General features: G+C 44.2%; 1 protein-coding gene across 3 annotated transcripts in view; it reads right to left on the reverse strand.

Annotated features, from left to right (window-relative positions):
- Positions 1-16,028, reverse strand: part of STK39 (serine/threonine kinase 39) — a 443,332-nt gene that overhangs the window by 242,618 nt on the left and 184,686 nt on the right. For 2 of the 3 annotated variants that reach the window (XM_073545795.1, XM_073545798.1), the window contains exon 11: positions 385-453. The exons of the other annotated variant lie outside the window; for it this stretch is intronic. In XM_073545795.1, the coding sequence (XP_073401896.1) occupies positions 385-453 (69 nt within the window). The remainder of the gene's footprint in view (positions 1-384; positions 454-16,028) is intronic. 3 annotated transcript variants of the gene reach the window in all.

A 16,028-nucleotide genomic window follows, 5' to 3' on the forward strand; every position in this document is an offset into this window, starting at 1 on the left:
TACATTTCTGTACACTTCCTGATCCTGAGAGATCTAATATCTTAAGGGTCATCATGTTTCACTCAATTGTGGAGTGTTGTCCTTTCTAATGTTAGGGCTTTTGGGACAGCTGTGTTTATTAGGACAGGTAGTTTTTTTTGAGGGGAGGGAGGGGTGAAAACCTGCTGACAGATTCTCTTTTAATCTAGCAAGTCTCCTATTGGTTGCTTACAATACAAGTATTATCTTATGAAAATGCTCCAGAAAAAAAAAAAGATCTATAAGAAATGGAAATGACCCATATTTAAATGCATGCAGCACAAACATCATTAACACCAACCTATGAAAAAAAGAGCAAATAAAGTTAACCCGTCAACTACATCCTAATTAATAAAGATGAAGTACCCTTCTGCTGCCATCTTGCTCATTTTCTGAACCTGGCACCAAGCTTGCATTTCCAGAATTCTGCTCAGCCTACTTGAGCAAAACAAAAAAGCATCAGCCTGCTCTCCAAACACCTTGCAAAAGTCACCAGTGGCTTAAAGAACACAATGGTAATGATTACACAACCTGGCTGCTCGGTTCACAATTCATTTCATGAAGCGTGTTATTTAAATGACTCTGCCTTTGGACGTGAGGCGCATTTTTCATTAGTAGGATGGGAATTTTCAGCCCCAGTGTCGCGGTTTATCTGACAGTTCTTGTGATTTCTTCATACATTCCGAAGCTGAGAATTTCATTTGAATCTTCAGATAAAGCGACTCAGTGGGTAAGAACACCAACCAAGCAGATAAAGGTTTTAAAGAGCTCTTGTCCTTAGAATTACAGCGCCGGTGGCGTGTACAGAGTCGCAATATGGTGACAACATAAGTTTATGTGCCCACACTGCACTTTTGTTTGCCTTCTATTTTATACAGGGGCACACAATGATTGATAATGACATGCCAACTGGTCTCCAAGGGGCAATTAACCCTAAAAACATGGCACTGTGGTGCCAAAAGGGGAGCCATAGGCACCTAATGTGCATCTGTCCAAGCTCCAGCCAACTATATCCAATAGTGTTCAAGTTTCTTGGAGTATGTAGGAAGTGTGGGGGGCGCTCCATTTTTTTCTGATGTCTTTGATTGAGTAAAAATTTTCTTATTAATTTTGCATGGAACTAGCCCTGGTACCCAGCTTAATAAAAGAATTGACAAACCCAATATATGACTACTTTTGTCACTTATGTTATCACTAGATTTCAGAATGACTGGAGGATGTGAGGTTCATAGCCAGGAGGAAGATATATCCAGACTAGGATCATTATGATTGTGACCGATTATAAATTTGCAAAGAAAAGACACTTTGAAATATATCTTATGAAAAGAAATGCCATTACCTATTAATTAGTAGCGATGAGCGAACGTGTTCCGATAACGTCTAATCCGACCATGCTCGGGTGTATCCGAGTATCCTGGATGTGCTCGTATATTATGTTCGAGTCCATGCGGCTGCATGATTTGTGGGTGTTAGACAGTCTGAACACATGTGGGGGTTCCCTAACAAACAGGCAATCCCCACGTGTTCAGGCTGTCTAACAACAGCAAATCATGCTGCTGCAGGGACTGGAACATAATAAAAGAGCACGCCCAGGATATTCTGATAACACCCGAGCATGGTCAGATAAGATGTTATCCGAGCACGTTCGCTCATCACTATTACTTAGGCGACACTGATCACTGACTATTAAAAGAATGCTCTAATATGTCTACAAATCTGTCTGTAGTACAGGATCAGATACTGGAGAAACTGCTGAGGCTTCTAGTACAGAGGAAATAATAATAAAAGGAAAAATACATAAAAAATAAAGCAAAAAGTCCTACATCGGCCATAAAAAGGTTTAACCATAAAATCATTGGGTAATTAAAAAAAACAAGCAAAACATTCTGATGGTGGGCCCCTGTCTGATATCATCTGAGAATACATAATACAGATGGGAAATCCCATTTGCAGTGTCTCCTGGGCCTCCACTTAATAGCTCACGCTCTCAAATGGTAAGAAACTTATTTTCTTTTCAGTACAATAAAACAGTCAAGTAAATGATCATTTACAAAGCGATTTTACGGATTTTAGAAGCTAGGAAGTCTGTTATTATTGCAGCCTCTTTGGGAACTTTTGGTTCCATCTGGTCTTGAATTATTCATGATGAATTTCCTCCTTATTACTAAAGGCTTAGTCCGCTGTGTAATACGTTCTTGACATTACAGCCACAGAGCTTCTGCCTCGCCCCGGCTTTTTCACATTTTAGTCATTATTTGCATTTTTTTGCTTTTCTAAAAACCAAAACCAGTCACTTTTTCTTACAATCAGGACTGAGTGACACATCAATAATTTATCCCACCCTGGCATCCTATAGTTTCACTGCTGTACTACACTGCTAATTGCCTTGACCATAAGTAAGATTTTGCTCAAAAAGGAGAAGAGAGAAAGGGCATTTCCATAATATTATTTACTACTCTTCTTTTTAAGCATTTTATAGGCATATGTTAACTTTTTAGTGGAAAATTTTGGTAATTTTTCTATATGTTTTATACCTCCATCATAGTTTACAGCACAGTACAGAGATTGTAATCACTTACAATCAGTGGCGTAACTGGAGTCTGATGAGGCCCGGTGCAAAACTTGGACCTAGGTCCTCCCTCAATGATGGTCAGATGTATGGGCCCTTGAAGCTTTTTAAATTTTATAAAGACATACGTGTTGACCCCGAATAATGTAAAAATGTCCCCCATCCTGTACTCATATCAACCTTTCTGTGCCCTTTCCTGGAACAATGCCTCACATCCAGGGCCCTTCTTAGAGTATTGTCCCTCATCCTGACGCCTTCCAGTAATAATGTCCCCATCCTGGTATAATGTCCCCCATCTTGTCGCCTTCCAGTAATAATGTCCCCATCCTGGTATAACATCCCCTATCTTGAACCCCTTCCTGCTATAAGCCAACCGTACTGAACTATTGATCTATTATTATTGCCCTTTTTGCTTATTTCTTAGCAAAACTATCATTTTTACTTTATTCATTGTTGGCTGTAGGGAAAAAGTGACAATCTTTAGGTTAGAAAGGGAACAATAGTTTGCCCCAGCTAATGATGGCACCACAAAACACGTCTCATCCAAGGCTTAACGATGACCTGGTGCTTGCCATACATTTGTAAGTTTTTACCTAATATATGGAAATGCCTCTGTTCTCCTGATCTGGTGAAGTTTTTATAGTGTTCTTGTGCCTCTCCTTTCTCGAGTTATGGCCTCCTCTTCACTGTATATTAATCTAGACTTTGAAATCAAGTGTGTGAGGTCCTCAAAAAGGCTTTCATACGGAAGAGTTGAGAACCTCACCCACTTACTTGAAAAGAATAGATTTCTATACAGGGAAGAGGAGGCCATATCTCAGGAATAGAGAGGCGCAGGAACAAAAGAAAAACAGTGCCGGAGTCACGAGAACAGCAGCATTTAACCCAGGGGAAACAATTACATATGTGTGGCAAGTGACCACCCCCTTAAGCTGGACCTTATGAATGGGTGCTTGACTTATTGGGGCACTATCATTGGACACTGCCCATTAGACACTTTATGGTGAGTTGTACACTGTGTGTGGAGCAAGGAAGGCATCAGCGCCTGGGAATTCTACACTGCATTATCCATTAGTAAAGATGTTAATGTTCCTGAAGTTTATGAGTTGAAAGAATAAAGATGGATAAGAATTACAATGTAAACAATTACGATGAACTTCGGACTACGATGACTGTACAAATGGGCCGAACATCTCCAAAACTACAGCATTTATTGGTTGTTCCCATATGCAGTGATTGCTACTTGGGAAGACCATAAGATGAATTATCGACATTTGCGTCCAAGTCTTATTGATCTATGTGGAGAGAAGATTAGCATGTCTTATCTGATTCCACAGAAGAGCCAATGTGGAACAAACTTCTAATAAGTTACCGCTGGTGTTAGAATACAGAGCATCGCCACTTTCTTCGTATAAGAGGTGAGTAGCTGTAGACCAGAGTGCCCATGTTGGTCTCCTCCATGACTAAAAGCACATACAATGGTCACAAGAGCGTCAGTCCTGCACCAAGGAGCAATGAAAGAAAGTGGACCGATTTATTAAATAGAATCACACAGGCTTCGATTCATCACAACACAAGGATGTGCAAGAATTCTGATCCTTTTGCCATTTTCAAGCCATTTTTGCCCAACTCTGACAAAGGTGTCGGGGCAGGGGTGTAACGGCACTTGGCAACACCCACTCTTAAAATTCATGATGGCATTCCTTAAGCCACAGTCTGTGACTAGAGTAAGGATTCAGCTGAGGCACACATGAAGGTCCATGCCACTTCTTGCTTCACCTGATCATGAATAGGCGTGCATCTCTTAAGGAAAGAGGCAACTCAGACTTCAACCCACCTCCTCTTGAAGACCGGTGTGAAAACTCCAGTCTTTAGGATTTGGGGCCACAGTCTTTTACATTATGCGGACGTGGGGCGTTTGTGCGCATCGCTTGCCTGGGAATGAGATGTCACCAGACTCTGCTATAAATAGAAAACAATGTAATATTTTTCCACTAGATCACTATTCAGAATATGTGTCTAAATATTGTTGAAGACCAATTTTCTTTTTTTTTAGGCACTGGCATAGTCTCATGGCAGTGGGCTCTTTCAGCAGAATAATGCCCCTTGCCACAGTGACTCGACTCTTTGTTGATGGATAGCTGATGTACATCTGACAATAGGCGCCGGCCAAGAAATTGTGTGTCTGTATAGATCAGTGGTCTCCTTGCTTGTGTGCTACTTTCCATTCTTAGGACACAGGTTTTTGCGTTTTTTTGCGCATAAGCAGCAGAAGTGCTGAAATCTACACCTTCAGGAAGACAATCTAGTGTTCAGAAGCAAGAAGACCGATAATCTGACAACTCCCCATCCCCCTCCCCCAGGAGGCCTGGGACAGATATGTTAGTGCAAAAAAAAGTAAGACAAACGGGGATAGTAAAAAGCAACTTACATACAAAAACACTCACCAAGGGTAGAGAAGAATAAAGGGAAGGATAAGAATGGAGAAATCAAATGGGAATAGGATAATGAAGAAATCATACACCCAAAACAGCAGACAACTATCTCCAGCAGCAACGACAAACTCCAACTTCAGCACACCAACTCCAGCAAGCCAGAAAGTAAACTTTCACAGGTGTGGATGAGAAGGTCTGGCAGGTTTTAGAGAGTGAAAATGAGCAGATCAGGATAATCTGTGAGATGGAGCTACATGTCTCTAACCAGCATAGAAAGTTGTTAACTTCTTCAGTGTAGGAGGAAGGTTCCTCATAGCGTGTCCGGGCCAGGATCAAGGGGACCGTCACTAAGGTTCCTAGGACGGACCGCAGAGACTTCTAGACTGGTTGGGGGAGGAGCTTATATAAAAGGGGGGGAGGACGAGAGCCTGAGTAAGGCAGCAGACCGGGGGAGAGGAAGCAGGAGACTGAGAGAGCATCTGGGAGCTGGAGCAAGAGCTGACGACCAAGACCAGAGAGGAGGACAGCGACAGGAGAGATGGAAGAGAGACTCACTGTGTGCGGAAAGGAGACGGCGCCGAGCCGTCCAGCAGAGGAACACCGACCGTCCGCCCGCACTTCCCGCGGCCGCCGCTGCTCGACTCCAGCCCGCAGCTGCGGCCTGCCCGCTGCCACCCGCGGCCGCCCCGCTCCACTCCAGCCCGCAGCTGCAGCCTGCCTGCTGCCGCCCACGGCCGCCCCCGCTCCACTTCAGCCTGTGGCCATTGCCACTTCACTCCAGTCCGCGGCTGCGGCCTGCCCGCTGCCAAACGTGGCCGCCGTCACCCCGCTTCAGTCGACAGCTACAGACGGGCTGCCGCCCTCCGTGGTCGCCACTGCCACACCGTTGCCCATGGCTGAGGCCTGCCCGTCGCCACCCGCAGCTCCCATAGTACAGTCTGGGGCTGCACCTGCGGCCTACCTGCAGCCGCTCAGCATCGCCGTTGCCTGTCCCTATCTGGGGACTACGGCCTCCATCCCCCCGCTCTCAGGCGGTATCACGCTGCCTCCACTGGGGGGGCGCCATGCCAGAGAACTCTCCAGGGGCCTGTTGTGCCCCCACCTCTCCGGGGCGTAGGAACGCCCGAAGTCTTCGCCAAATCCTCAGCAGCTTGGCCCAGCGGCTGCATCGCCGGAGCATCACCGAACAGCACGCTGCCGGACGACGGAGAGGATAAGTGACACATTATACTGTAACTAAGGACCCGTAGTCAGCCATACCGCGGCCCTATAGTGACCGGCCTTTGCCGGAGAAGTCGTGTTCGCATTATCATTGTATTCTTGTAATTGGGTCCCTGCGAGGACAATTCTTGTTATCTTATTTGGTTGCTCAAGATAGCCCCTATCGGCATCTATATACACATATATAAAAGTTACACCTTAAAGTTAGATCCGCCTCGTGTCTCCTCACTGCATCCCGCGTACCTGCGATGACCACATCAGCACCAAAGGAAACGATATCCATTTAATATGAGCAACAAAACAAACAGATTAAATGGAAGGCCTGTGATTCACAATATGTAATGATTGCCTAACCCCAGATCTCCCAGGAGGACATCACACTTGTGACACAATCTTACTGATTGATTCCCTTGAAGCATTTTCTCTCTGGTTTTCGGATATATTCATGCTAATTTCTTTGATTGGTAAATATTGCGACATTTCTACCTGAATTGTTCGTCAATTTCAAAGCAACTGCAACCCCAAAGTAATGATGACCAAAAACCATTAAATAGACTCATCTGTCTTCAAATACTCCAGGGTTTAATCTGGCATGAAATGTAGATGTCACATACTAAGTGGCTGTAACCATTACGGACTGTTGTTCACTTAAAAAGGATCAGTAAATGATCATTAAAATTCACTAACGTAATAATTCACCTAGAGCTTAATGGGTAAAAAAAAAACCAACATGCTACTTTTAGGATTCACTCAATCATATGTGACAATATTCATAATAAATGGCTGAATGCCCTCGTTCTTTATATGACATGGCCTGACTGATCGGAAGTAATCAATAACCATTACATTCTCGTTAATAGGTATATTAGGGATGTGTATTATAAGGAATTCCATAGTACAGTATTATGGTCTTGATTTATTCTAATTTCTGACTTTACCCCCAAGAGCTACTATGACTATTAGCTGAAAGGAAAATCAAATTCTCCATCAATTCCATTTATAGTGATGTAGAAATTTATATGGGTAGCTATACCCTTGTGCGTGCTGTGTCCTGCCCAAATTAGACAGTCTTATTGAGCGCTCAAAGGAAAAGAGGAAGCTACACTTGGTTAGCAACAACTCATTCCAGCAGAACTCTGCCAGTTTATTCACATTCATGGTTTTTTATCAGTTCGTACAAAGGAGTGGTTACTCATTAACATAAAGGCTGAACTTCTTATCTAATTGGTCAGTTTAAATACATGAACATATATGGGTGTCTGACCTAAGGTGACTTAAGCATCAGATTATATACTGCCCCTTGCCTTACAATGTCAGAAAGACTCCAATATCGACTTGGACCATCTCGCCTAACTTCCTCTTCTGTATTGTCAGGGACAAATGTCACAAGACAATGCTCTGGCTTCATGGTTTAGGTCATCTTTAGCAACTGATTACAAAGTTCAGAACAGCTGTGAATATATCTCTAAGTGCGCATATAGAAATATATACTTTAGAGTGTATATGGGTACATAAGTATATAGCATATAGCCTATAGCAGGCAAGTGAGATCTAGATGAAATACATATACATATAAATTTCCATAACATTAGCATTGCTGGAGGTGTATGCCACCATAGATACTAGAGACAATTCTATTCCTGCACCCACAGAAGAGGCGATCAGAGCGAAGTACGAAAGGCATCCCACCTGTCCGCCATCAGGAGTAAATGTATGTAAATTTAATGTAGCCATAATTTTAAATTCCCTAACTAGTTTAAGCATGTGCCTAGTTTCAAACCAAGAGTTTATTTATTTTTATATTTTATTTAAAATGTTAATGTGCTCCAAAGAGACATCAATGGACAATCTACCATTGTCTTAAAGGACTCTACCTTAAAGGGAACCTGTCACCCCCCCCCAGGGCGTTTTTAAGTAAAAGAGCCACCTTGTGCAGCAGTAATGCTGCATTCTGTCAAGGTGGCTCTTTTACATGGTGTCCCTTCCACCGCAGAAATAATCGTTTTTAAAATTGGTCAGACATACCTGAAGTTTGTCAGGGGGGCAGGTCTTTCCCCCTCTGACAGAGACGCCTCACATACATCAGTCATGTCCTGCTTTTGAATTTGGCGCCGCCTCCTCAGGGTTCATTTCTTTTTCTCGCTCCTGAGCTCAGCAGAGTAGTGGTGCAAGCAGGACCTGTGATGACGTCAGCACCATGTGACCAGGAGGGGTGGAGCTCAGCATAGCAATGGTGCAGAAAGACCTGTGAGGATGTCAGCACCATGTGACCAGTAGGGGCGGAGCTGAGCAGGGTAGACCTGTGGTGACATCGGAATATTACAGGCAGGCAGGAGAAAAAGAAATGAACCCTGAGGAGGTGGCACCAAATTCAAAAGCAGGACATAACTGATGTATGTGAGGCGTCTCTGTCAGAGGGGGAAAGACCTGCCCCCCTGACAAACTTCAGGTATGTCTGACCAATTTTAAAAACGCTTATTTCTGCGGTGGAAGGGACACTAAGTAAAAGAGTCACCTTGACAGAATGCAGCATTAGTGCTGCACAAGGTGGCTCTTTTACTTAAAAATGCCTGGAGGGGGTGACAGGTTCCCTCTAATTGTGTTTCTAAGTTGATGCTGTTACCTTTGCTATTTGGTCTGCTACCACTTTCCAATAGTCGCCAAGGACGGCTTATCTTCACAGGGGGAGTTTGTAGTGTGCCAGCACCTCCTCCTATCTGTTGCAAAATAGAGTTATCGGGTAGTTACCAAAAACCTATGTCCTGTTATGTGGTTTATTCGATAAATTGTCCTATACTGCCATCTATTGTTCAAAGTGTAAAGGTGTAAGAGTTTGGTCACATGACACTCTCAACTTGGCTTCCTGCGGAAGCCTCTAGAAGCTGCTGAGGGAGGAGTCGGTGGTGGAGTTCCTCTCCTTCCTGTGAGGAGTGACGTGAGGAGAGGTCAACTTCCTAGGCTGCTCTGCCTTCTGCCTAGGTTCCGCTTCCCTTAGTCTTCAATAGGCCAGGAAACTGCCAAAGCCTACGTCAGGAGGGCATCTTAAATTTCAATCTTCATAGAGACAGAAGAAATAGAGCTGTACAAGGGCTCTTCTGCTGCACTCCACGCCTTCAATGTTTCTGCCAGCGTGAGTGCCTCATGTTCTACCGCATCTTCTACTGTACACCCTGTGACAGGGAACCGTATTAGGACTTAATCGTGAGTAAGCAGTGAACACTATTTTGACAGTGAACCAAACTGTGTAGGCCCATCCTTTGTAATAATATAACTGAAGGGCTGTGTGAACTAAGATCGTAACCCGGTATGTAACCAGAAGCCAGCCGATCACTTTATTCAAGCCATTAACTGGGAAGATTCCATCTTAAATGGGACGGACACCATCTCTCTTGCTACCTAAAAAATGTCAAGCCTGTATGAGAGACTGTGATACTGTCATGTCGGACACTGTTCGCACCAGGGTGTCTGGCAGACAGCGGTAATACCCCATCCTACCACTTGGTTCTCAGCGGCGCTGGTTGGTCTTCTGATCCGGCTTGGATTGGGTTAACCAGGTTGTCATTCTGGCTGAGGGCTTAGCCACGCCCTCTGTCTTTAAATTGTCCTGCGTGACTATGGGCGTCGCCGACTATAGCTCTTGCCTTGTGCTAGCGATACCGGTCTGGAGTGGTGGTCTAAGGAGCATACGGTTTCTGGTGTAGTATATTCCGTTGTTGCCATCTTGCCTCCCTGTGTTGTATTTTTTGGTTGCCCTTGCACATTATTGTATTCTCCTGTGAGTACGCGGTGTGGTGCGTTTCCTTTATCCCTGTCCATACTTATTTGTGGGGTCTGGTGTTTGGTCTCCTCACTGGGTGGAGGGTGGTGGGTTCAGCTTAGGGCTGGACAGGAGACAAGGACAGGGTGGAGGCCCAGGCAGGCACACCTTCAGTGTAAACCCTGGGTTGAGGGACAGACAGGGTTTCCCCTAGTCTGAGGGACACTGCAGGGGCCCCGGGGTTTCAGCCTAAAGTTACCTAGGCTTCCCATGACAGATACCAACACTACAGACTATGTATTGTGAAGTGAACACAATAAAGCCTCCCTTTTTGATTACGTTAATACCCATGCCAGCATTCATCCTTGAAACTGCGCACACACACTAAGAGGCGGTAAGGGCTCAGTGTGAGGGACACAGGTCTAGCACGCCACAACGCCGCCTGTGACATTCCTAATTTCTTTATCATTGGCCGGCCCTGGCACCTATAACATCTAGTTCCCCCCTGGACACTGCAAACCACGCTTTCCTGGGCATAAAAGGAGATTGTTATGTTTGCTTTGTGTTTGCTAAATTTAACCTATAATAATAATATGATGTTTCTACATTTCATCTTTTGTGTCAATTTAAAGTGATTCTTCATTATACAAAGCCCAAAGCAAAAAATTTTCAGTTGTCCATCCTGTTATTATGACCAAGTCACATGGTAATGCAGATGCCCTGTCCAGACCTCCCTGTTTAGCAAGTGAAGGAGCCAAAACCCTCAGCTTTGGGCAGGGGGGGGCGGGTATGTGACAAAGTCACTGGCAATTTGCTGGAGGGGAGATATGTTTCGCTGAGGTCAATGGCTTCAGGGATTTAAAAACTCAGAAGTTTATCCTCCTGCACATTAAGTGTTGGAAGGAATTAAGTACGGTAGTCAGTTTTTTTGAAGGGCTAGGATTCTGCGAACAACCATAGAGCAGGTGGGAGGTTGTCCACCTTATTCCACCCCAGGGTGTGGTCTGGGGCTTTAGTAGCTGGCCTCCAGAGGGAGTCTGTGTTCAGTGTCTGCAGAGGAACACTATAGAGAAGTGGTTGTGCATGCTAAAACCTGAACCTTGGGTTTTGGTAACCCTGAGCGGGCTGATCCCCGCTAACACAAGGGCTGTGCTTTCTGCTACCACTTTGTTTTGTTTTTCTGTTTTTGCCCAGAGGGCAGGGTTTACGTTGTGCTTCACCTTGGTTTATGCTGCATTTAATAAACCAAGGATGTCTTAAAGAGACAGTGTCCCTGTGTCTACCTCCGTGTACAGCTGAGAGAGCTGATCTACCACAGTGATGTATATTGTTGTCTTTTTGCTTTTCTCATTTTGTGCTATTGGTGTTATCTCCAGCCTGATTTCATTATTCCCATGCTAGAATGTATGACATATTACTAGGATTTGTCGCAACATACAACTAATACAGATCCAATCTGTAAGACTCCTTCCAATCACATCATTAGACGGACTAAAGACTCTTCTGTTCTTCTCCTTCACAGTTGCACTCATGGACATGCAGTGTGTGGCAAACTGAATCATAGCCCCATTTAAGTAGAAGGGGTCATGTTGCAATATGGATGGGCAATAGGTAAATTACTGGGCATGGTTAAATAAAAAAAACACTCAAAATTAGAAGTGCAGTCACTTCATTTAAAGGATCAATGCATAACAGTTATCAGACTTCCAAATGATGACTTTTCCTAGGTTATAAACTCTGCCATCATATCCAGGGGGTTAGAAATCTCTTGAGGATATAATTGCAAAAATCTGGACTGGTCTTCAAAATTAAATCCTAAAACCTTTTCTTGCTATTATTTTAGGGTTTCTGAAGAGAAGATTTTTGCACAGATTTGTACCATCTATTAAATATGTCAACCACTCCTCAAGTTGCGATCTCTATGTCTATCTACACCTGTGACCGTGTGATCTAGGAGGATGAAAACGTCACACCTGTATGTCCACCATATTGACGTATCTTATTAAACTGTGGAATGTAGTAACGTTTTTAGTGCATTATTTCCTTTGGGATGGCGCTGTGATATTTCATTGACTGGTGAGACACAGCATCAATCCCTCTCTATGAGCACCTCACTATGTAATGCCGTCCATTACTTCTTACTCAACCATTATTATAAGAACTTGTGTAGATGTACACTCTGATAGATGATACTGCGAGGGAGCCATTTTGATTAAACTTAATTTTTTTTTTTTCTGCCAAAATGGTGTCGGCACCATTTTGTTTGAAAAAAAATTCTTAAACAAAATATGTCTAAATAAAATGAAAATATGCATATTATCCCTCGTATCATGCTACAGCACAGACACAGTCGACTGCCTGATGAATGTGAATGAAAAAAATACATTATATTCGGTAAGTAAAATAGGGGGCAGGTCAGTGAGGGATCAGTGACCTGTCAGAAGCCATACAGATGCATATATAAGCAGAGCACCATATGAAGACCCCCCATAGGCCACCCCGGATCACGAGAATCTCATTAATTGAAAATAAACATTAAACAAAAACCACAAGACAGTTTTCATAACCAGGTATCATTGCAATCAGTATAATTGTGCCGACCTGACACTGTCTGCAGTTTACTGTGCACAATCCTGCTGACAGGTTCCCTTCAAATCTACTTTTAGACTCATACTTTATGAGAATGATAAAGACTCTGCTTAGTTATTTTGAAGAATTTCATAAGCATGCTCTGATTAGGGCAAAGGAGGAGGAGGTGAGCTGTGACATCACCTATGGTGAAATGGTGAATCCTGTGTTATGTACTGTATATAGAAAATGTATCAGTCAATGTACAGGAGGAGGAGGTGAGCTGTGATATCACCTGTTGTAAATGAAGGATAGTGTTATCTACTGTATATAGAGGGGTTATCAGTTATTGTACAGGAGGGGGAGGAGGTGAGCTGTGACATCACCTACTGTGAATGGTGGATTCTGTGTTATCTACTGTATATATCTATTGTTGTTTATTTATTTACTGCAGGGCATTTGCTTATTATGTTTTTATCTTGGATTTTGTCTGTTTAATGGCCTGTGTGAACATACGCTTACACGCTGCATGCACACCAACTTACATTCTAGTTCATCTCTTTAGGTTTTTTGTTTCAGTGTTTTGCACCCTATGCATATAAAGGTGTGGCCTCCTTTTCCCTTGAGCTGGACATTAGCATTCATGTGGTTCACCATGGCTGCTTGTCCACTAGCCGGGTCTCAGTCCTTATCCACGTGCATGTCACTTTACAAATGGCAAGGTATTAATATTAGAGGTTTGGACTATCACAAATAGGGTCACCATGACGTGGTGGAACGGCTTTTGCATTTCTTTTTAATCATAATTATGTTAACTAAGCACCCCATGCTATTTTAATGCATGATTGCTGTTTGTTTATTTATTTACTACATGGTATTTGCTTATTATGTTTTATCTTGGGATTATCTGTCTAGTGGTCAGTTTGAACATGCGCTTACATGCTGCATGCACACAACTTATACCCCAATTCATCTGTTTAGGTTTTTTGAACACAGAGATGTCATCAGTCGTTGTACAATAAAAGGAGGCGTAGGTGAGCTGTGACATCTAATCTAAATGATGGATGTTGTCTTATTGTCTGTATTTAGAGGTGATACTAGTCACTGTAGAGGAGGAGGAAGTGAGCTGTGACATCACCTATTGTGAATAAAGGATCCTGTCATATATTATCCTACATTTAGAGGTGTTACCAGTCATTGTAGAGTAGGAAGAGGAGGCAAGTTGTGACATCACCTATTATGAATAGTGGATCTTATGTTATATACTGTATACAGAGGTGTTATACTTTATTCCAATCGTATCTATAATGGTAATGAGACTGCAGAAAAGCATTCTGTAAAGAACAGGGTGTATGAGTGTAATATAAGGCCTAGTGTGGAAATTATTATATTTCTGATTTGATTTTAGTATAGATACTGACACAGAAAGTGAAAACAGAAAAACAATATTGAAATAAAAAATGCATATAACATAAAAACCAGTTGTAAAAGAAATGTCATTTTTTCTGATGACACATTACCTTTAAGCCAGCCACAAGGCTCTGTGCTCTAAATAGTAGAAGCAATTTAATTGCTTCTTTAGTTTTGATCATATGTCCTCGTATAGCCTACAGGAAGAAGTAAGCTATTGAAAATAGCTTTATTTACAGACATGAAATAATAACATACAATGTTTTGAGAAGAAGTAGAAGCTGGAACACAGTACAATAATTGTTACATTGCAGCACAAGAGCAAAACGTAGAACAAAGGCACAGACCACACGCTACACAATTCAGTGTGCTACCGTCACAATTACACCCCTCAGTGTGTCTGGGATGTCGTTACTGACAGCTCACCTGTCCAATCTGGTGCAAGGGCATGTTGAAGCGATCAGTGCTTTGACAGCTCAGTCTTCCAGTCTGCAGCAGGGGCATGCTGACCTAACGATATTTTGATTGACAGCTTGGCTGGCCAATCTGAGACTGGGAGGTACTGGGCTGTCTTCAGGTGTTTCCTGTCCCAGGTGATTGGGACTGGGGCTATCAGTCCCAGAACTCAGCCAGACGTACATTCTGCTCTGTGTGGTTTGTCTGTGCCTTGTGTTCTGCTGGTGGATCTTCTGCTGTCTGACCTTAGACCTTGTTCTGACCATCTGTATTGCCTGCTCCCTTTGCTCCGATCTGCTTTTCTCCTGGTATTCTGACCTCGGACCACTACATAATTACACTTTTGTGTCTTCCCTGTTTATGACGTACACTCCTGGCTTTTAACCTTGGACTTCTTGACTACCCAGACTTTCTATTTGTCCGCGCCGCAAGAAGTGACTCAGTGTCACTGCTACTGTGGGGAGGAGGACTCCCATGCAGTGACCAGGCAGGTACCCAGGGGACCGCCATCAGGGTTCCTGAGGGAACGATACCGGGAGAACAGTAAAGGGAGAGACTTGACTGAAGTTGTCAGGGAAACAGGGGGCGGGGCAAGGGTAAAAGGAGCAGGAGGCGCGCTGAAGTGGCAGTTGACAGAGAGCAGGACAACAGACAAGAAGTCGGGTGAGACAGAGAGGACCGAGGGAGCAGACGGTGTGTTGTGGAGAGACCGACAGGGCCCTGTGAAAGGAAAGCTGCGAACTTACCGACTAGTGAAACGTGAGAGCTTTGCACCGGCAGCCGCTCCCCTCATACAGTCGCATACAACCGCCCCCGCTGTTTACCGTCCTGCTGTGACAAGTCCACGACCTTCACTGACTGCTGCGACTAGAGACCATTCCTTTACATCGATCAGGACACTGCCCCCCTGCCTTCTCCCACAGCTATGGCCCTGTCATCACCGGCCCAGGGGGCGCCCCCTCGCTACAGGCGGCAGTAGAGGCCCCCGTCTAGTTTGCTTAAGGACTCTGGGCAGAGACTGGTGAACGGTTACATTTAGACACTGCGTCATCACCGCGCCCCACCAGCATAATTTCTTCAGGGCCTGTTGCGCCCCACCGGCATCATTTCTTCAGGGCCTGTTGCGCCCCACCGGCATAATTTCTTCAGGGCCTGTTGCGCCCCATCGGCACAATTTCTTCAGGGCCTGCTGCGCCCCATCGGCACCGTTTCTTCAGGGCCTGCTGCGCCCCACCGGCATTGTTTCTTCAGGGCCTGTTGCGCCCCCACCGGTACAGTTTCTTCAGGGCCCGACGAGCCCAAACCTTCCAGGAAGATCGAGGCGTCAGGGCAGCCGCATCAACGACCCCTAAGCGGCCGCATCTGCAATCCCGAGTGACGCATGGAAGGATGAGTAGACTTTAGAAATAAGTGATATAGTTTGGCCATAGTTAGGCCTCTGACACCCGGACTAGCCGGGTTGCTCTCAGTAACACAAAAAAGTACTGTTTATTTTCTTGAGTCCCTGCGAGGACAGATTGTTTTGTTACCCCGTTTGCCCATTCAGCATAGCCCTAGTGGCTTAAATTTATAAAAGTTTATTATACCAGTCATA

The sequence above is a fragment of the Dendrobates tinctorius genome, unplaced genomic scaffold (genome assembly GCF_039654945.1).
Source record: "Dendrobates tinctorius isolate UK_male_01 unplaced genomic scaffold, ASM3965494v1 ptg000143l, whole genome shotgun sequence".
In the NCBI taxonomy this organism is placed as follows: domain Eukaryota; kingdom Metazoa; phylum Chordata; class Amphibia; order Anura; family Dendrobatidae; genus Dendrobates; species Dendrobates tinctorius.